At 43.3% G+C, this 22,362-nt stretch overlaps 1 protein-coding gene across 1 annotated transcript in view; it reads right to left on the bottom strand.

Annotated features, from left to right (window-relative positions):
- Nucleotides 1-256: 256 nt before the first annotated feature.
- The window catches only part of CACNA1E (calcium voltage-gated channel subunit alpha1 E), a gene marked incomplete at its 3' end in the record, with an annotated part of 296,371 nt that continues 274,265 nt past the window's right edge, over nt 257-22,362 (bottom strand). Inside the window, exons 37-47 of the mRNA XM_080932993.1 lie at nt 20,917-21,044; nt 16,003-16,099; nt 13,964-14,069; nt 13,032-13,139; nt 12,414-12,514; nt 12,040-12,146; nt 7,788-7,899; nt 5,031-5,159; nt 3,845-4,025; nt 2,220-2,410; nt 257-799 (exon numbers count right to left, since the gene is read on the bottom strand). Coding sequence (XP_080789119.1) covers nt 257-799; nt 2,220-2,410; nt 3,845-4,025; nt 5,031-5,159; nt 7,788-7,899; nt 12,040-12,146; nt 12,414-12,514; nt 13,032-13,139; nt 13,964-14,069; nt 16,003-16,099; nt 20,917-21,044 — 1,803 coding nt within the window. The remainder of the gene's footprint in view (nt 800-2,219; nt 2,411-3,844; nt 4,026-5,030; nt 5,160-7,787; nt 7,900-12,039; nt 12,147-12,413; nt 12,515-13,031; nt 13,140-13,963; nt 14,070-16,002; nt 16,100-20,916; nt 21,045-22,362) is intronic.

Here is a 22,362-nt window from a genome sequence, read left to right as displayed (position 1 = left end):
CATTCCTGTATTTTCTTTCCCCAGCAAAGAGGCAGGACTATGGCAGTGCCCATCTTGCAAAGGGAAATAATGCAAATTAGTGGGTTTGATTGGTTTCCATCTGTCTTTTACTTCCTCTCTCCGAGGATGCATGGCGTCCGTCCTTTCTCCATCTTCCTTCTCCCTCTTCCTCCCCCCCGGGCCGCACTGGCTTCCCAATTTGATCTTGGTTTTCTCCCTGTGAGAGAAGAGCATGCATCGGAGGGGATGGCAGCCTCTAGCACTTATCATCTTCTTCCGTGTCACTCAGGAGGTCACTGACAGCTCCACACATCATGCCAGGCCCCGGTCCCCCACGCCTCCGCCGCCGATAGTGCCCATTAGGCATCTGCCAGCTGTGCCGTAGGGGTGGTGCAGAGCCAATGGTATTGGACCGGCCTAAGCTAGTAGCTACGGCTGCCTCAAAGGTAAGTGTCTCCTCCTCGCCACAGTCTGAGGCATGGGAGTCTTCATGGAGGGCCAGATAGGGCTCAGAGATGTAGTGCTGTGGGGAAGGGTGCTGGCCCTGCTGGGGGTGCAAGGAGTTGGAAGACTCGGTCAGGCAAGCGCTGTTGCTCTCCAGAGCTTGAGAGGCCAGTGGGGATCCACCCTCACTTCCATCAGGGGGTGGAGAAATGCCGCCAGTGTGTCTCATTAAGGAGCTGTAGGAGAGAAGGGGGCGAGGCTTTGGTGGCACAGGTGGTAGCTGACGACGACTTCTTCTTGGGGTGCTGGTATCTGAGATAGAGGGGATGGAGCTCTCACTCAGTGAACCAGTACCCTGCATCATGAGAAAAATATGACAGATTGGATTAGGCCTGCTGAGATCCTAACCTGTTATGAAGAAAGCTCTTGGAGTCTGGGGGTCTGGAGTAGTTCAAGAGGTAGTCCCCTATACTACTCATATCCTTCGAGGACTCAGGGATCAAGTCAGTAGAGAGTAAGATGTCATCTAGATCAGAGCATCTCAATTTTCTGCAGCACACACAAATCTCTGGAAACTAAGTTCAACAAATGATGCAGGTTTAGCAGCACAGGTTTTGGAGTAGACCTGTGCATGTTCTGTAACAATAATACACAACAATTCTTATTACCAATTGAAGCCAGATGTGGAGCAGGGACCCTCAGACAAAGCATTAGAACTAATTTCTAACACCTGGTTTTCCAATTAGAGGATATTATAAAGTCTGAGGTGTCTTAAAGCCTTTTTTCTTGCCTGTCTGTCAGCAATGTCTTGCTGCCCTTGGCTTCTACAGCCAATATACCCTTATCTACTGTCTCTGCCCTTAACTGTCTTCCTTGCCAAGTCCCTGTAGTACTGGAGCCCAGGTGTTGGCAAATGGATTCCAGCACTGGTCTCTCAAGGTGTGTGAAACCTATGAGCATCTGTGAGAATTTTCTGGGGTGGGATCCTTTCAGATGTGGAATTCTGGCTTTGACTTTTAAGCAAAGACCCAGGGACTGGCTTTGACTTTTAAGCAGGTCTCATTGGATTCTTCAAAGACCCAGGGACTGGCTGTGTTAGCAAACTCCAGGGCTGGTTTTGTTCTGCAATGCAATTTGGAAATCACCATTTCTTGGCTAAATTTCCCTACTACTATGTCTCAGAATTACTTTAGCAGTCTTGTTCCTGGTTGACCACTTCTAACCAAATGAGTCTCCCATCTGGACTCGAGGATCTTTGAGGGGAGCTAGGGCTGGGAGAGAGGCAACATAAAGAATACAGTCACTGATTTTTCTTGGGCATAGACTGGGAATTAGCAAAAGATGGAGAGGTGAGACATGCTCCTTCTCCTGAGATGGCTGCATAATCCATAAGCAAAGTGGAGTTGTCTGATTTGCAGATTTTGGCTTTAGAGAAAAATTATCATTGCAGTTGATACTGAGAATCACACCTTATGGCTGAGGGGACATCTTTATTTCTAAGTCTAGATGAATTTGTATATCTGGAAACTGAGGACAGGTATGGACTGACTTCCAGATATTGTCTTACTTGGGGGTTGGGAGGGATCTCATTTCTTGTGAATTCCTGTCACCTCTGAATCTGCAAGCACAGAACAGCAAACCTCTGTGTTCAGTGGTTATTTCCTGTGAACATCAGGCTCTGAGCTCCCAGAGGCTGATATGAGGCTGTAGAAAGCCCTCTTAGTACAGTCTCCCCCTTCCCTGACCAACTAGAGGCTCAACTTCTCTATGTTTACCTGTCTGTTGGGGGTCTGTGACCTTCCCTCACTGGGGGACCTGGACTGGTGACGTTCTGGGGACTCCCAGTCAGCCTGGGTCCCTCGCTCCTCAGAATTGCAGCGGGAGACATCCGGAGAGAGGAGGTGCTTTCGTTCTTTGGATCGGCCTCTCTCCCTGCCTCCGGAACGATGAGTGTCAGACTTGTGGCCTGTGAAAGGTGATTTTAAAAAACCGGTCACTGTTAATCAGCCCATTCCGGCTTGATGACACTGAACTCCAAGCCACAGATTCTACCCCAACTAGATACTGAGCTGTTAGAAACTGATTGTGTTCATTCTGAATTCAGTGTTGAATCCTAACCTCCAATGGAATGAAGACAAGGTGTGCAGCCTTTGGTGGGCGATCAGTTTAGGACAATGAGGCTTTTATTATAGAATAAGTCCCCAGAGATAGATTGCTTGCTGCCACTGTTATAAGAAGAGGGAGGCCCCACCACACACCGCTGTCACATTGAGTTTATATTCTTCCATGGCCTCCTGAACCTACTGAAGCGCCCTGGCTTTTCCAGGCAGGACAACAGACGACTTAAAAGGGAAATGGGACAGAAAAGGTACAAAAAAGGTCTACTTTTTATGAGCAAGTAAGTCTGCAAGGTACCACTGAGGGGAGATGGTTTACTCTGCATCTTTTTAGAAGATACAGTAAACAGTTTCCCTGCCAGAGGGCTAGGGATTGTGCCCTGCACATCACTTGAGACGGTGGCACAGGAGGAAGAGGATTAAGAGGGTCCAGTGAATGAAATGCTAGCACGTCTGACGTCATGTTAGGTTTAACTTGCAGGGTCTCCATTCTAGTCCTCATGCTGCCACTTCCTGGCTCTTAATATAGGGAAGAGCCCCGGTTTTCAAGTTTGATTTCTGCCTCTGGTGAAGCAAGCAGAATGAGATGGGTGCTTTCTAACACTTTCAAAACCAGTAAGACACACAGAGAGGCCTTAAAGTGACTCCAGCGCATGAAACAACTCCAGGGAACACTGTGGGTAAAACTGGAGCTTTTGGCAGAGCTCGCTGCGTTGTGTAAGGTGTGATCGCTTCCGTGACATTCCTATGGAATCTCTGTTGATTTGTAAAAGGTTCATTGAAAACCTTGATTGATGACACTGGCATTTGTGATGAACACAGAGGGCTTGGGTCAGTCTCAGGATGCTACCTCAGAATGAGCAATGCATTTTGACTAGGAGCATTCGTTTCTTCAGGGTGTGCGTCAGTGGGACGAGCACAGGTGTGCCATAATGTGTGGAGGTCAGAGGACTTGGTCTTAGGTATTCACTGCCACACTTGAGACAGTGTGGCTTTAGTGACAACAGCTGCACACACCATGATAGCAGGATCCATCCTGTCAGAGGACCAGGGAGTAGAGCTATGTATTGTTGTGTCCAGTTTTATAAAAGTTCTAAGGATTTTAATGCATCATGTCCTCACAGTCATACAGCAAGGCCTTCCTTCACTTTCTTAAGCCCTGGTGCCATCTAAATGGCGCTCCCCTTTATCTAAAGTATGTTACACTCATTTCTCATCCTTACAAAAACCGGGTCCATCAGTTGTCAAGATAAAGAGCCAGATGCTAAAAATGACCCTCTCACCAGAGTCGGAATTCAGGCGGTGGGCTGACAGCCTCAGGGAGGAGTGGTAACTTCTGCGCCGTGACTTGTAGGTATTTTCACTGCTGCGCTCCATGGAGAATTCCTCCAACCAGGAGGAATTTGAACGCTTATCCCGAATTGTAGAAAATGAACGTCGCATAGAGCTAGGGTCTGTTACCACCTAAAAACCCAGAGGAATACAAAGTCTGGATTAATTACTGAAAGGGTGTGAAGATCTAGACTTGGGACTGAAACTCTTGGGAATGGTGAACTAGAACCCCTGGAAATTGTCATCTCCCTTGAATCCCCTTGCAAAAACCTTGACTACGGAGGCTAATCAGGAAAAGATGTCCTATGTAAGCTAATAGGCACTGAGAGTAGCTTAGGTTATCTCCTTGTTTTTAATAAATGAAACCAGATGAGTTACTGTGCAGTGTGGGCAGGGGCTAAGTAAAGCTCTCCCAGAACTGCCTACCATAGGTGCTCACTAAGGGCCTGCTGTAAATAGTGACTTTGAAATAGGTGACAGCAATTGTCCAAAAGGCTACATTATGAGGGAAACATTTTTTTAAAAAAAATTTAACAGAGAAGGCTCTGCCTTAGAGCCTTCTACCCTAGGCAAGCTAGCAACTTAACCAGTAAGAAAGTACCACCCTGGATGCTGTCATCATCCCGGAGCACCCTACCCCCACAAACTCTGGTGGATTGGATTGCAACAGGTATTAGAACAGATCCACAACAACTTCTTGTCTCTGTCAAAACTTGATGTAAGACAGACAAAGAAGCTAAGAAAACAGACAAATGAGGCGTGGCCTGCACTGGATACGACAGTCCTGACATAGAGCGGTGAGTACGAATAACTCATGTGCTGAGGGCCTGGGAAAAGAGAAAGGGATGGGAAAATACATAAAGAAAAATGCCTGTTGTTTGGCTGGTTGGATCCTGAGAATGCTTAGCCAGTGCAGAAAAAGATATACGAGTTTGTTGAGTAGATATTTGAAGGCAAGATTTATTAAAAACACAACATAGAGAAAACTTTATCAGAGACGGCTCATGAGCTAGGTTTTGTGTGTAGTTAAGGGGTAGAGGAAAGTTCAGGGCTTACCTGAAAATATCAGGTATTTCATAACCTATTTAATAAAGCCTGGGATGCCACTGCATAAGGTACGTGGTGCTTGAGTTTTACCTGGGGATCCATAGTCAGACGTGGCATAGAGGATGCCCTCCCAGATCCCGCATGCTCCTGGGTGTCCGGAGGAAGGTAGATGCCATGGTTAGAGGACTGCACACTTTTTAATTCACTAACCTCTGGCTCCTGGAAATAAACACACAGCCAAGCTTGTGGGACTTGGTTCCATCTGGTTGCCTCTCACCTGCAGTGGATGATTCAGCCCCCATTGTAAGAATGGCTTTTAGATGAAGGACTGATACTTATGAGGCCCTAGTTGTAGGTGTATGTGTATGAGTACATATTGATAATTTTACATGTGTGATGCTAGAAATCTCAGACAGAAGCCTCTAAATGTACTGAAGAGGTGAAGGCCATCTTTGAAATAATTTTTCAAGTTTTATAGCCTTATCAAACAAACATTTATACTCATTGACTATTTTACATATATGAAAGATATCTTCTGATAGGTATAATTACTGTGTTTATTCTTTGAAGAATCATTTTATCAGCTACATAGAAACCAGGATTTGAAAGAAAGTCACTAATTATCTATTAGAAAATATGTTATGAGTTTATTATGTAAGAGTTTTATAATTAGAGCCATCTAAAATGTAGTGGGTAACTACCTGTCAGAAATCTACTAACTAGTTCAGTTCAAAAGAAATATAATGCAAACGTTTATGATTAGATATGTGAACATTAAAATATTCAATTACACATTTTTATTTAACTTAATATATCCAAATATCATCACATCAATATGTAGATTACCTTGTTTAAAAATAATTATTACATGTCATTTGGACTCATAACATTCCAATTGTTCACCAGCCATACATGTGCCTGATATTACTGTATTAAAATGTGCCTCTACAAAGTGTTACAAGGTTAGTTAGGAAAATGTTGCTTATCAAACATCTTTCAAGAATGTGAGTTACCATAAAGACAACTTGTATAATTGTATAAATATTGGAGCTACTTAAATAAGCCACACAGTGATCAAAGAACATCTTTGACATCTGGAGATTATTCTAGGAAAAAAACGTCATTTTATACTAAGCTATTTATATCTTAAAATATGGGTGCATGAGATCAGTGCTCAAAAAAAGGGGGACCTGGGATAGCTGGTCAACTTTATGGCTACTGGTGTTGCTGGGAAGAGGACTTTCCCTGGGGCAATGTGATATGTGCACTTGAGGAAGCCACAGCATTTGTAGTGCGTGAGATAATGTGGCACACAATTCCAACTTCAAACAGATGCAGCAATGACATTGAAGTCTACAGGTGTCAGAGTCGGCGTGAGACACACTCCATATGCACATACACAAATCATGGCCACGCCTCAGGACATAGACCCAGAGGGATGGGCAGAAGTAGACAGTGGTGTGTTGCATGGCTGACGCCTGAGTTAAATTACAGACACCGGCACTGACAAGATGAACACAAATCCAAAAGGTTTGGCACTACATTTTAACCTGGCAAAAACCCACAGAAACGATGAGATAGCAAGGTGTCCCTGGAAGTGGGGGGAAGGACAAATTATTGAGATTTTTCTCCATCACACCTATCAACTAGGTTGGCAAGGCATAAAGTGTTGAGAAGAATTTTCAGAATCAAACTATCTATATCAACTTAGTTCCTACATTTTTGTGCTAAAACTGTTGGGGGCAGAGGGTAATTATTGTCAGAAACTCTACCCACCCTACCAAGAACATTCTTCAGTATTCCAGGGATATTTGACCTTGCTGTCTTTCCAGTACAACTACGCATGATCCTCTGTCTCAGCAACCACAGAAGACAGAATTACCCATTTGAGTTACTCTTCTCTGTGAGAACCTACTTTATCTCACAAATGTGTATGCACGCATGAGCGTATGAGCACACACACAATCATCATCAACATCATCCATTTGGCATGGTTCTCAGATATATGGTAGTCAAAAGAAGGGTTCATGAGACAAAGGAGAGGAAAAAGTTCAAGGAATAAGACTCAGCTTACTTAATGCTGGTTGGCTGTGTAGACATTTGCAAAAACTAGGTTATATCTTTCTCTTTCCAATCCAATTAGGCCTGGACAGAAACTTATAACTCATGGCTCCCAAACTAGGAATAATTGCAGAATTGATTAGTTTGGCAATTAGTTTTTGCTTTTGTACTAGAAAAGTCAATTTTTTTAAACTGGTGCTCCCTTCTCTAAGGTTGAATATGACTCATTTGGGTTCTCAGAAAATTTGCCATCCAGACTAACGAAAAACTTATCTTGGGGTCAGGAAAATGAAGTTAGGGCTTCTTGGAATGTAAGTGACCTTGTAAAATTATAACTGAAGGGAAGAAATTTGCCTGATCCCGCACACAATAAAAGTGGTGAAGTCTTCCATGTGTCCCATCAGATAGGTAGTCATTGCTGCAGACGCAGCCACTAAGTATTAAAGGAGGTGGGCTTCACTAAAGGATTCTACAGACATTCTATAAGCAGTGCTCAGTAATATAGCATACAGTATGAATAGATTCCTCTCATTGTATCAGATGGTCTTAAAGCTTGCTCTCATAGGCAAGATTTTATATATCTGCTTCAAAATCTGGTCAGTTAAATGGGTTTGCCCTGAAGAAATATAAGTCCCCACAGGAGATAAAGCCCTCCAAGACCTTAAAACCTTAAGAGGGAACATTCTCAGTGAATATGAGAAACTAGGTAAGAAGGGGCTAAAATTAGGGTGAAAGGGATCAGAAGACCGAGGAAATACTTCTGAGGTCATGTACTCGTTCATTCACCAGAGACTGCTGTTCCTGGAATTGTCCATCATCTGCTGGGTCCATACAAGCCAACTGGAATATTTCTTGAGGGGAGAGTGGACTCATTGAAGGGTATCCACTCCGACCACTCCTGAAAAGCAATGTCAAATTCAGAGGTAGTGAATGACAGAAAAGGTCATGCCATAATTTCCAGTCGCAAGTCCCATCCCATAGAAGACCTCCTTCTTATGAGGGCCATATCGTGGACGCTCAGCTGGTTTATAAATCTGTTGACTTGCAGGTGGCTGGTCTTAGAACAGAAGATGTTTAAGAAAGCATAAGAAAACATAGAAACTGGTGTTTTCAACCTGCATTTGGAATCATTCATCATTCTGCTGGCGACCAGCATATCTGTGACAAATGACATCATTTGTCACACTCAGCCATATGGAAGACCAGTGCTAGATTGTAAACCTGTTTCTGTTGAGTTTTCTCATTGGGCAGAAAAATGCCAGAGTTTAAACAGTGAACAGCTTGTTTAAATATTAAGCAGTCTTAGTCTTTAAAAAAAATCTCCACTCTGAGTAAAATGGTTTTACTGTGCCAACATCCATTGCTAAGCTCAACTCTATCCAATTCAGTTCCATGAACATTTGGGTTTCCTCTGTGCTGTTTCCTGTCACTGTTGGTTCATGGACTGGAAGATGACTTTCAAGGTAGTGGTTGAGAAGCAACCCTGTGTTGCTTGATATGTGGGAGAAGGTTTAAATGATGAGGTAGGGAAAAACACTGCCACCTGTTTTATGGGGAGTGGCATAGTAGATGGCTATCAAATTAGTTTGGTTCAGCAGTTCCTATATAGTCATACCCATGGTGCTGGTTAGAAGAAAAGGACAGTGGCCCTTCCTGAATCATTGGCTTCTGTTGCCATTAGTTGCTACCAATGCAGTAGCAGTTTTCTTTGGCCTCTGCAAGAGTGCAAGCAAACCCTCATGACTTTGAGGAAACAGGGTAAAGGCCAGGGCTACGCAACTCCACTCTCTGAAAAGTTGTGGGCCTGGAGGATGACACATTATTTCTCCAAATGTTAGCATCCTCTCTAGGGAGGCCCTTCTCCTAACAGCCTACTTCTGTAGACTCTACATCTGATAGGAAGTTAGAGGGGCAAACAAGGATTGCTACTTACTTTAAAACAGTCTATAGGTACAATCGTACTTGATTTAGCATTGAAAGAGAAGGTCTGGATAGAAGAAAATTAGCTGACACTACTTGTATAAATGCCATTCATTCATTCATTCATTCATTCATTCATTCATTCATTCACTCTTGTGCCTTCTCCTAAAAAATAAGGGAACAAGAGGGACATTGCAAGTATAGCACATGGCCCTGGAGAGTGCTATAGAGAACAATTAACTATTTAGTGGGTAGGCAAGACTTCCTATGGTTTCATGTGTCCCCAAAAGTTCATATATTCAAATTTTCATTACCGAAGTTATTTGAAAGTAGAACATTTGGAAAACAATTAGAATTGATAAGGCCATGAAGGCAGAGTTCCCATGGTACATTACTTACTGTCTTCATCAAAAAAGACCCAAGTATGTGTGTTAACAAGGTTATTCTATCTCTTCTCACACAAATAAATCAAAAAGGCCCTCACCACATATAGGCACCATGCTTTGGGGCTTCCCAAGACTCAACATTATCATCCAAATACAAATTCTATTCTTTATAACTTATTGGTCTGAGGCATTTTGTTAGAAAAACAGAAAAAAAATATTGACAGGACCCTTAGAATCACCAAACAACTCCACAGTGTTAAATAATTTGGACTCAGAGTAATAACCTACTTTAAAAATGGCCTCCTCTCATGCTCCTACCTCACCAGCCTCTTCTAGCATTCCTGCCCTTTGATCCCAGAATTCCATGCAGAGGCTGCTTTAAGTTTGCTGAATATATTAACAGCCAGGCTACATCTGCTTCACACAAAACTCTTTCTATATACTTTGGAGTCTTTCTACCAAAATTATTTCCTTAAGAAAATAGTCTTGATCTCCATCAGAACTCTTGTATGCCCTCATCTTATGCCACAGTTTTTCTTTCTAAAATTTATCACAATTGTACTTGAAAACCCACAACCTTTTTTCCTACCTACCAGTTTTCCCATTTAAGGCCCAGCTCTCCAGTTGTAAGCTCACATGGTGTATGTATAGTGAGGGAGCTATATCTCCCAAGGTGAGCACTGTAACCCCAAAGTACTATCTAAATTAGTGTGTGGCTTTTAAAACACAGATGGTTATGCAGAACCAGCCTGTAGCACTATCCACCCAAAGGCTTAAACTAAAAGCGCATAGCTTTTCTTGACTCTTTTCCCTCCCTTACTCCACATAGCAAATCCATTCCTAAATCATATCCATCCTTCCCATAAAATACATTGCTCACCCACTTCTCATCATTTCTAGCCTGCTTGCTCAAACCACTATCACTGATAATTTATATAACCACAACAAGCTACTAAATTATATCATCTTTAGAATTTTTCCCCAGAATTTTCCTTCTGATCCAGTAAATCTTCATTGAATTCATAAATGGATTTTTCAAAGCACAAATCTAATCATATCACTCTGAAACATAAAGCCCCATTATTTTTAGACAAAAAAATTTAACCTCTTACTAAGACTGGTCACTGTATAGCTCTCCAAACACGACGGCAGTCACCTTTCCTGAATGTTCTACTCCAATTGCAGTTCACAGGTGCCTTCGCTTATCACATTTTACCTCATGACATCACAATTTCTACCCTCCAACATTTAATCTATCACCCTTCTCCTGATTTGTATCCCTGGAGATTCTGAACTTATCACCAATATCTTCGATGCCTGAGCCAATGCTTAGGTCAAATTTGTTCTCAACAAACATTGGTACAATCGGTGAGTAACCTGAATCTATAAACATGAAGAAGAGCCAGGGAGATGATCCTATGATGTGGGCTGGTTTATGTAGAAATTCTAAACAAAAAAAAATCTAGATGCAAAGTCAAAGGGATATTTTCTACTAATGGATCAAGAACTCATGAAAAAATTGCATAAAGCCTTTCAGCCAGGAGACCCTATTTTCTAGTCATACCTTCTTCTTTCTCTCCTCCACAGAGCAATAAAATACATTTCTACTTGTTTTCTTGGGCCCAGAGCATCCAAATATTGCCCTCTAATCATACCAAACTGTTCGTTAAGAAAATCCTAGGCATGATTTTCTCTTCAAAATTTCTTAGATTATGAAGTCAGAAAATGATTAGCAAGAACAGAGCTCTCATACCATAGTCTGAAAGAAATGACTGGTGTGAGCCCTTCCCGATAGGGATGCAATGGAAGTCTCATTCCCAAACCCTCAGTGTCCCTTTCCTGATCATTAGTGAAATTGTCTTTCCTAGTGATTCCCGGTTCTATAAGCAAGACTTGCTTAAACCCAGTCACAAAACTTCATTTCCAATGAGTGTGTTCTTTGGCTTTCACTCCCCACTTGGTGAGAACCAGAGAACAATGATGTAATGGGATATGTATGCTATGAGAGTTCATTTCTGACTAACAGTCAACCAGTAGGCAAGCCTCAGAAGCACTAAACCATTCTTTCCCAAAGGGTTTGATTTTTTCCTTTCTGTTTACAAGGTCCTTTTGTTCATTAGAGAGTATAAGATGTAGTAGGAAGTCTCTAGAATCAGAAATAAATGATTTAAAAACCTAGGTGCTGCTTTCTCTCAGTTATAGCCCCATCTGTTCATTTGAAAAAGTGGTGATATATATATATATATATATATATATATATATATATATATATATATATATATATATATATATATATATATATCCAGGGTACAGCAGAATCAAGAGAGATAAGAAAATAGTATGTCATCCTGGGGGCAAAGAATCTAGTGACTGTTGCTTCTCTTTCCCCCTTATGCTCAGCAATCACAGCATTCGTGCTGCTAGATCCATTGAGAGAGAACACCTAACCCTTGAGAGGTAATTCTCCACAATAGAACTATAGCTAAGGAGTTAGTGTCTTATATTGTGAGGCAGCACCTTTTGCTACCAGCCTTTTGCTGTATCTACTGTCTCTGATGCTCACTGCAATGTTACACATGCCTGGGTTATTTTTCCTCTTACTCCTGCTGATGAGCCATTTTGAGACAGTCAGCCTCAGGAAGACACTGGCTCAGAGTGTGATTCCTGGGCCTGTGCCATGGTAGCAGGATTCAAACAGCCGCCCCTTGAATCCTTCATGTGGTTTTACTCACAGGCCAGAAACAGGGTCCTGCTGGAGATAAGGCAGGGCTTTGGCATTAGCAATGATCTCCTGAGGCAGTGATGAGGGCTCCATGCGCTGGAACATGGGTGCATTTTTCTGTGTGGAGACAAAGAATCCCCATGACTTTGTGGGGACTGCTATGAGAAAGACACAACTTACGTGAGCAACAAAGAAAGAACATTGATGCCTTGTTTGACTATTTTAACCTTTTAGTTCATTGGGTTTCTAATCCCCTCTCACTAGAAAGCTCTTAAACTCCAAAACACCTTAACACCATTTTAGGGTTCGTTCTGAGGATACCTGCTACCTGTCCCCCAGAAATTCATGTTTATTCATGATCTATGCGTTCTCAATGGTCCTTACCTGTTCTTCCAGCTGCTGTCTCTGTTTCTTTACCTTACTCTGTTTATAGTAGTCCATAATCATCATTGCAGCATAGATCTTGCCCACAGTCAAGTCAGAGGCTATAAACACACATGAAACATGGGATAAACAGAGAAGACACATGGGCATGTGCTCTCATGCCTACTCTCCAAATCAGGTTCACTCTTTCAGTCATTTGAGCATCTAGTGTTTATTAAAGCTCTAAAACACAAAGGGAATGGACCCATGCAATGAAGGCAGGACTCCCAGTACCAGGTGTTAAGAAAGACATTAGTACCATTCCTTATCATCCCAGATACTTATGTCTATGTAGCAACACATTTTCCCAAATGCACACGGGCTTACTGAACAGTCTTATATGGAGAAAGAAAGCTATGCACCCAGAGAAATTTCATTCACAAAAGCAATGACCTGTCTTAAATACTTAAGTTTCAATTAATTATGAATACAAGTACTTTAGAAGTAGGGGCTTAATTTTCTAATGGTAAAGGAGTGAACTTCCCCTATTGCCTTGATCATTCTGGTTTCCCTAAAAGATGTGGCCTTGGCATGCTGTGCCACAGTGACAAGCACACTTGAGAGGAGGAGCCACCACACCTTTGGGCATGGGCACTAGCAGATCCAACATCTTTTGGGACAGGTGAGGCCAAATGGCCAGGGTCTCTTTTTGTAGCTCCGAGTCTAGCTGCTGTCTGTCTGCACCACCTAGAATAAGAGAAGTGATTAATAATCCAATCAGAACATGCACAGAATAATGACAACCAAGACTGGGGAGTGGGTGGGGGCGAAAGCTGAATCAACATGGCAGCTCACATAATGAGGGGAAACCTCGGCGCTGGGTGAGAGAGGATCTGGCAACACCAGCATTTCTGCTGACGAAGCAGAGTCCACTTTGGCTCCTATTTTCAGTGACTCAGGCATAGTCTTTCCCAACAATGTGAGGCTGAGACCAAGATCAACTTTCTCACTGATTCTAACAGCCTCCTGGGTGCTCAATACATCAGAGAGGGAAATGGAGACATTCATAAGAAAAACACCTGCTTCATTAATATACATCATTTTTTCCATCGACCCTGACTATGCAGTCTAAGTGACCTGATTTTTAAAAAAGGCAGGAGAAGACTGACTAAAGGTCTTTATAGATGTCATAGGCTGTTTTTCTCCCAGATCACTGTCTTAGCAATCATGATAGGCAAAGTACTGCAGTGTCCACTCTGTTGGTATCTGATATAGAAGCTTCCTAAGACTTTGGAAAAATGATGCTTTATGGAAAAAATTACAGAATTAAAACTTTTATGCTCAACAAATATTTCTAGAATGCCAGGACATGTCAGGCATGGGATACCAAGTCATTTATTTTATCCAAGAAAGAGCAAGTCTTCAAGTTACAGAGTTAGAGATCAAACAAGATCACTGCATTATTGGGGGCATGGCTGGTTAGACGACAGTTCAGATGGCTCCATCCTATAGCAGGCTGCACAGGTTATAATGTAGGGTGCAACCCTCCTTTCTTCCCCTACTAATCTGACCTTTTGCGATTTTAATGTCCAGAGCTGTCCGGATCAGAGCCATAAGTGTGGAGGTGAAATGGACAGTCATGTCCTCAGCCACTGGCATATTCATCAGGACCAACCTCTGTGTGAGAGAGAAAAAAAGAAAGAGCAGGCAAAAACCAAATATATTGAAAGACACCTTGGTTTAAAATTAAAAAGGGAAGGAAAGTGGAGAGGTTAAATGCATAGACAGAAAAGAAGGGCAAGGATTCCCCATCCCCATTCCAGCCCGGTTTTCCCTGCTTCTCACTAAAGCTCATTTGCTGCTGTTTTATCCAGGGAATGATGCCAAATTCCAAGGAAAGTGACTTTGCTAATCATTCTTTAGAACCCCTTCCCCTGGGGAGTGCTAGGACTATCTCCCAGAGAGATGGGAAGTGACTTCAAGAAGTCACTCTGCTCTGAGAGGTGGCTTCACTCCCTGAGAGGTGCTCTCCATTTTTTACTTGTCCCCTGAATACCCTTCAGGTCAATGGAAAGATGGGGGAGAAACTTGGCTGTGTTAATCTCACTTGAAAGATGTATCCTGGTGCCCCCTTTTTGAGTCTTTAAAAGATGGAATTTGCCAGCACATGATTCAACATGCAGAAAGTCCAACTTATCGAAGGGATGAAGAGGAGCAGGGTGGGTGGGGGAGAGTGCGAACAGGCTCTAGGAGGATGAGGAGCGCAGGGAAGACAGAGTCAGAGAAGGGGGTGCAGGCAGGAGCAGAGTGGGCAGGCCCTGTTCCCCTCACCCAAAGGAAGGGATCCAACTGAAATGGCCAAATCCACTTTCAGAGAGTATCTTGCTTTAAGAATTTGTGAGACTCTCCTTCCATTCCTCTCCCAGTTCATCCTATCAGGGCCTAATCCCAGGAATTTTTTCCCACTGTGTGATGCTTGTGGATATCAAAAAAAGATATCATCACATCTGCTGTGTATAAGGAGCTATGCACTTGGGGATGAGGGTTCCTAAGGACTACATTCCAGTGACGTACTCTCTAGAGCAAGATGGTTTGGAAGTAGCATCAGAAGAGTCTCTGGCAGAACCTTCATCCTGATGGTAGTGGTTGGTAGTGATTGGAGCCTGTCATTTGAAAGCCACACTAATATTCAACTAGATCATCTTACCTAGTTTCTTTGTATCTGAGTTCTACTTTTCTTACTTATGTGGAACTGACAACATCACTATGATGTGTACTTACATGAATGAGAAAGCTCCTGAGTAGTTCTGGGCCATTCTATACACCACAGGGAGTTAACAGTAGCTAGGAGGTGAAGCAAATGCCTGACCCCAAACTCTTACTGGATGCTGCTGCTGTATGATATGAGGAATCTGTCCACCACTTGGTCATGCTAAGAAGGCAAAGCTAACTGAACAAATTCTGTGTTCATTGTCATCCTCTTTAAGGCCACTGGGCAGCTGGCCAATGGGGAAAAAAAAACTACATTCCTGACAGACATTCCTGGAAGACATGTTCTTTTGTGTTTGTGTCTAGAAGGAAGCTATGCTGTCATTCCTTCCTATATCACAGGGGAAGAAATTTGTTATAAGTTTTCTTTCTAAAAACTTCTTCTAGAACAATCCTTAGTAATTATTTCATTCTTTCCCTAATTTATGAGTAAAGACATTTTTTTCTCAGCTTTTTTGTTTGTTTTGCCTTTTTTTTTTTTGTTTTTTTTTTGTTTTTTTTTTGTTCTGGGCTTCCTTCATGCCAATCCAACTATTCCCCGGCCACCACTCTGCCTCCATTCAAAGGAAACACACCACTTAGCAGCGCCTTTCTAGTAGCCCACTCACAAGAAGCCACACACGCGTAGGAACACAGTAACACAATCAAAGGTCCATGGTGAACGGACAAGAACCACGCTTGTATCTTTATGACTCTTATCTCATGAACCTCCATGACTTCTTAATCCTTGCTTCCCATCTCCACGCCCCCAACCCAGCTTCCTCCCAGAGTATGTCCTCCCCACAGCTGGATCACATTTCTTGTTGGTTTCTAGCCCAGAACAAAGGAAGGGGTTGTCTACCTTATAGGCCACTTTGGAGGGACATCTCTTGCCGAGGCCTAGCGGTGGCGACATGAGAGTCAGCATTTCATACATCTCAGTGTAATGGATGCGGCCACTGCTCATAGGGGTGGGGAGCGGGAGTGGGACATGGGCGGGGGTGGGAGGGGCAGCAGGGACAGGAAAAGGGGGTGGAGGGAAGGATGCAGACACATAGGAGAGAGGAACAGCATTCCCAGAGAGCCAAAACAAAGTAATACAGGAAACGGAAGAAAAAACAAACAAAATGGACAAACAGGAAAAGAACAGGAGACCTGTTAATCAAGGCAAATCATACAAGTGATTTCGTCCTGGTGCAGATTTATAACACGCCCCACACAGACCCGGGAACACTGGTTACAACCTTTGGTCCCTCTGACACAGTCAGAAAGTGATGGCAGGGGTTAAGAGTGGGGCTCACTTTCTTCACCTCGGTTAGTGCTGCACTGGTTTTGTGGTTCACTGTATCTAATCCCAAAGTAACACAAGCATGTCTTCAATTCCCAGGGCTGTGCGTGAGCGGTATAAACCGGATAGACGGTGCTCCAGCCATGGGTGGGTGGGAGTTTCAGGCCCCTTCTAGAGCTGGGATGCTGGCCTGGAAGTCAGGCCTGTACCCTGCCCTGAACCCACAGGCAGAACGTCGTGTATCCCTTCTCTGTGGTGTGTGGGCAGCAGGAGGCGGTGGCTTGCGTTGAAAGTGGTGGGCTGAGGTTGCTGGTCAGAAAGTCGGCCCTGTTGCTTCCACCTGGCTCCGTGAAGAAGAATGCTCTTTATTCCCCAGCATGCACCAGGTTGATGGCATGCTGGGGACAGAAGAAACAAAACCAGGAGGAAGAAGAGCATCTTGCATGCCATGCTACCCTCCCCAGCTCTCCCACATGCGGCTGCAGGTTTCACTGGGGGTGGAGTTTAAAGAGTCTCAGCCGAGGCAGTTGTTCAGCCTCCTGGGTTCAGAATCAGGGTCACCATCCCAAGGCAGCTCCATCCATCACCTAGGCAGACAGCCTTCCTGAGCCTGTATCTTCTGCTGCCTGAGCAGCGCTTTGCTTTCCTCTCATAGCACCTGAAGCAGCGTTTGTATCTAGTGGTCCAGGGCTTGGTAGAGTGACTATGATACTGAGTAGTATCCAGGGGAACGCAGAGTTTGAACTTCTATCTCTGAACCTGTTGGCCTAACCAAGAAGTAGTGGCTTGACAATTATGGCAGACCCTTTACAAGTATGAGTGGCAGGCTCAAGGCCATTCTGTGTCTTTTGAGGTAATTTTCGTCTTTGTGATATGAAATTCTCTAATAGTTCCCAATCTATACTTTTGAAACTATGTTCACCTGTTACCGTCTTCCTCTCTGTCCTACAGCTTTTATTGCTGGTCCTGGAAAAGGCACCCAAGGTCTGTGAGGTATGGCAAGGGGTAGGGATGACTAGGTTCACATTTTGACTCATGTGGTTAAATGCAAAGGAAGGTCTCCTGAAAGAAAATCAGAACTCTTTTGCTTGATTAAAGAAGTTATACATCCGGGGAAGGGGGAAGTCCTTTGGTAGAACAAACAAGCTGAGGTAAACTGGGGGATGTATGCGTGGGCAAACAACAGTATATGTATGTAAAAAAAAAATTCAGGAGACTCTAATGGACTTTGTATTAAGTCTTTAACTCTCCTTTGCCTTCACAAAAAAATTGTGCTCTTCTCTCTACATGGCGGCTGCTGGTTCTGGGAGGGGTTGGGCTCTTTAAACTCAAAGGAAAGCAACATGAAGGTTCCCTCATGTGGCACAGTGGTGGTGGAGCAGAGGGTGGAGAGGGTTAGATGCTGCATCCCACTGCAGGTCATGGCTGAGGACTGGGAGGCAAACCTTGCAAGCCACCCTGTAGGGGCAGTTCTCTCCCAGGCCCAGAGGAGGTGAGATCACCCGCACTAATTTGTACATATCCTTATACGGGATCCTGCCGCTGTAAAGAAAGCACAGGTGGGTTAATAAGATACTCAGAGAAGAGTGGGGAAGAAACGGTGGCTTCTCCCTGCAGGGACTGCCCCAAAGAGGAAAGAGCAGTTTATTGGTGCCTGGCATACTGAGACCAGAATGAGAACCACAGAACCACTGCCTTGCTGAACTACTGTTCCAATTTTCTCAGAAAATTGTAGTCTATCTAAAGTACCGAGAAATACCTGTGTGGCTCATGCCTGGCCCAAGGAGCCCAAACTCCAGCTCAGCCAGACAGCCAATATGTCTCTGGCCACTGTTCAGAGCAGATGTCAGGTTGCCAATGTATAGACTACAGAACTCTTTGCTTTTATGCCCATACTGATTATAGGTGGTTACTCCAGGCCACCTGTCAGGGGCAGCGGGGAGTCAGCATGTTTCTGTAGACTGTGAGAGAGACAAATTTCCCACTAGGCTAATTAGCAAGAAACAGAGCTTGCATGAGAGAATTTGAAAGGGCTTTGGATCTCTCTGTGACATATACTGAGTTCAGCTTGGGTAAACTCTGCTCTCTTCCACAGGAGCCGGCTGGGATCCATGTCTAAAACACAGTCTGGGAAGATGCCCCAGAAATATTCCCCTGTATCTCCATTCCAGCCACTCGGGGTCCAGATTTGGTCCTGCAGAATTCCAGGAACTGTGACCTTTTTTGATAGCTTTTTCTTCTATGGACCTTCCAGAGACTTCAGACTTCTTGGGGGAAAGGAAGAAAATGGACACAGGATTAATTTTCAGTGGCTAAAACATCTTCACTGTCAGGAACCAGAAAAAGGAGGCCATAGTGGGATCTGAAGGCCTGGAAGCACCCTGGACCAGGCCAGGGTTTTCATAGAAGGGAGAAGCACACTATTTCCATCTAAGCTTCCTTTTGGGAAGCCACAGCAAAGCAAATGTTTCTTCAGCTTCACTCTTTCTAGTCTTTTCCTGACTTGGTGCCGACTTGTCTTGTTTCTTTCCAGACAGTAGCTCACCAGTATGTCCAGTCTCTTACCCCTTGAAATGATGGAAAGTAGTCATGTGTCAATTTATTGTTATGTAAGAGTAGTAAGTAGTTCCTTTCAACTCATTGCTGGTTCTTCATATGAAGACCCTGACTCGCTGTACTCTTGCTGGTTTCTTTTCAACAACCTTATTCCACGGAGAGAGCCAGTTAAAATGTAATCAGAATAATCAGTAATTAATAAAATGTAACCAGAGTAATTAGTAATTCTCTAGACATTCAAGACCACAGAACAAGTTCCCCTCGGGTTTGTTTGTTTGTTTTTTTTCTCAGTTTATGTGACCAAGTCTTATGATTAGTTGGAGCACCTCTTCCCAGCAGCTGCAACAAAGTGGGGGCATCTTTAATGTGCTTGGCACTTAGAGCCACAGAGGAAATAAAAATAAAGGAAGTGCTGATTCATAGAGTGAGGCTAGATGTGCAACATCATCCTTCCATAGCAGATAGTTTCTCTTCAGTTAGGTGAGTGAACAGCCATCCAAAATCAAGGCCATAAATGCGTTACAGATGGCGATTCTCCTCCTTTCTGAGTTGCATTCACAAACCATTGTTGTCAAGTACATAGCAGTAGTACACATGGCATAATAACATGCTTACAAACACACTCTAGGCTAGGTAGGCATCATTGCCACTCCTGATAGATGATTACATCACTATCCAAAGTAAGAAAACTGGTAAGATTCAGGCTGAGCATCATTGTCTTCCAAGCTACTTCGAGCTGCACACTAAAACTCTTTGTTGGAAACTGAATGCAGCAAGGAAAATCTGTTGCTTAAGCTCTTGTAACAGGAAGAGATATTTGTAACCCCATGGCCTAGATCATTATTACAGAGGGGAAAGGAATTCTAATTCACCCATCCACCCTAAAAACAGTTAACCCAAGTGTAGCAGATTTGGGGAACAGTTACACATCATGAAGGGAGTGTAAGGCAGAAGTAACATGGCCCACTCCTGTGAAGAATAGCATTTCCTGAAGGATTTTCCACGGGGAAACAGAATGTGAAGACTGGTGAGTGAAAACCAAGAAGCTAATTTTGCCTGGGCCAGCAAAACTTTTCATTCATAGACTGCTATCCTGTCCTCATCAGCAAGGGCTAAAAACCTGTCTTTGTTTCTGAAGCAGGGGTCAGAAGGTGTTTTTTTTAAGACTAAAGCTTTTGACTACAGTTTAACAGTAAATATTTTGAACTTGAAGGTCAGCCCATCTTTGTCCCAATTATTCAGTTTTTCACTCTAGCGCAAGAACAGCCACACAGAGTAGATAAAACAAATGGCTGTAACTATACCTCTATAAAACCTCATTTGTAAAAGCAGTGAACCAAACTTAACTGACAGGTGGTAATTTGCTGACCCATGCTCTAAAGTCTAGATGTCCCATTACATCCAAACTATTAGACAGTGAAAGAAAGCAAAGAGGTCAGCCCTGCCAGCTCCTGCCATTTAACTCAGGTTCATGTGATAAAAGCCCGCAAGTATAAAGGACATCTGTTGGACAGACCATCTATTTGATTATTTAAAACATAATATCAGAGTTTTATTTAACTGTATATGCTGAAAAAGAGTGAGGAGGAAAAGCTTTAATGCCACTAATCATGGTGGCCAGACATGTTCCCTTGGCCCAAAACCTTCTATCTCAGTCCCTAGTGACTCATAGCAATAAGGGGGGAGGTTGAAGGATCCCGATTATGTAGACAATCGAGAGAATAATGAAAACTGGCAAGTGAGGGTATGGCCTGCCACAGAAGAAAGAGGGGGTACAGAATGTCCAGGAAGATTTTGGTGGATGGATTGACACCAGTACCTCTTCCGTGAGCTATAACCAAGAGGTGTTTCCTTCTCCTTCATAGCAGGCAAGCATTGACTGATTCCTATATAGAAGCCCATAATCTCTGGGTGGCTGAAAGGTCTACGCACCATGCTGCTCTGTCATATTCTGCCCAGACACGGACAAATTCATCCAAGTGGTGAGGCCCCAGGATGGAGGAATCTCGAGTCAGGTACTCAAAGTTGTCCATGATGACAGCCACGAACAGGTTGAGCATCTGGAGGCCAAGGAGAAGAGTTAGGAGAAACTTAAAGCAGAGTTCAAAAAACAGACTGACAGGCTTCAAGGCAAAGTTTCTAGGTGAAACTCGGAGATCTTGCTAAATGCAACTCATTTTCATTATTCACAGTGTGCGTCTCAACATGTGGGCATTAGGAATTTTTTTTTCATGCTGTGTTTCATTTGCACAATACTTCATCCACTGTCATTACCTGTTTGATTGTTTAATTGTTCTTGTGGCACCAGAGCATATTCTTAAAGCTAGAAAAAGTCAAGGCCAGATAACAACATCCTCTCTCCAGCTTCCACCCTTCATCCTACTTCACAAAAAGAGCCCCCAAAGAGCTCAGTGAGAGCCACAGAGCTAAGGCTCTGTGCTCTGTGTGAAGCTGTGAATGGGTCTGTTCTTCATTATGAACCAGGTATGTGCCAAACTCACTGACTCGGGTGCTGGAGGTGCTGGGATATGAGGTAAGAAAGAGCTCGTCTATAGATAGATCCTCATACCTAGCACAGTGCTTAAAGCAAAGCAGGCCTTCACCAGATCTTGTTATATGACTACCCTTAAAGATTTATCTGGTATTTAGAAAAGACAGTGGTATATTGAAAACAGAAAAAGGCTGCAAATCATGACAGCCATGAAAGCAACATATACGCATGACTGTAGAGAGAAATAATTCTATAAAGGAGATTTCTAGTAGCTAAAAAAAATTGTGGAAGTCATTAGATTTTTTTAACTGATGCATGATGAAGCAGGTCATATTTACCAGATCGCATAGGCAGAGAAGGCAGCCTGAATGTGCACAGACTTTTGTAGGAGCAGGGACATTCTAGGGGTCTTTTAGGAGAGTAGAACAGCCAGGGCCAAGTTCCAATCACAGAAGCATCATGTTACCATGCTACAGTCTGACCCAAGAACAGCCAACTAGCCAGACATTCTTATATGCTTTATGGGATATTCTGCCTCAGTTTGAGATATTCAGCTCTGTTATTTCACCACCCAAAGCAGCCACAGACATTAGAAATATCAATGAACATGGCTGAGTTCCAAGAAAGATTTGAATTTCATATAATTTCCATGTGACATGAAAATATTATTTATCACTTGTTTTGCCTTGGCCTCATTTAAGACTGTAAAATCCACAGTTCATAGACCATACAAAACGCGGTGGAAAATCGGATTAGTCCATGGACTAGAGAGTCTGCTGATCTGTAGTATAAACTACTATATAGGCAATCCAAGAGATATTTGTCTTTAGAAGTAACCACAATAATGGTGTACACTGTAGCTGTCTTCAGACACACCAGAAGAGGGC

The sequence above is a fragment of the Micromys minutus genome (assembly GCF_963924665.1).
Source record: "Micromys minutus genome assembly, chromosome: 1".
Lineage (NCBI taxonomy): Eukaryota > Metazoa > Chordata > Mammalia > Rodentia > Muridae > Micromys > Micromys minutus.
This window is presented reverse-complemented; position numbering and strand designations above follow the sequence as displayed.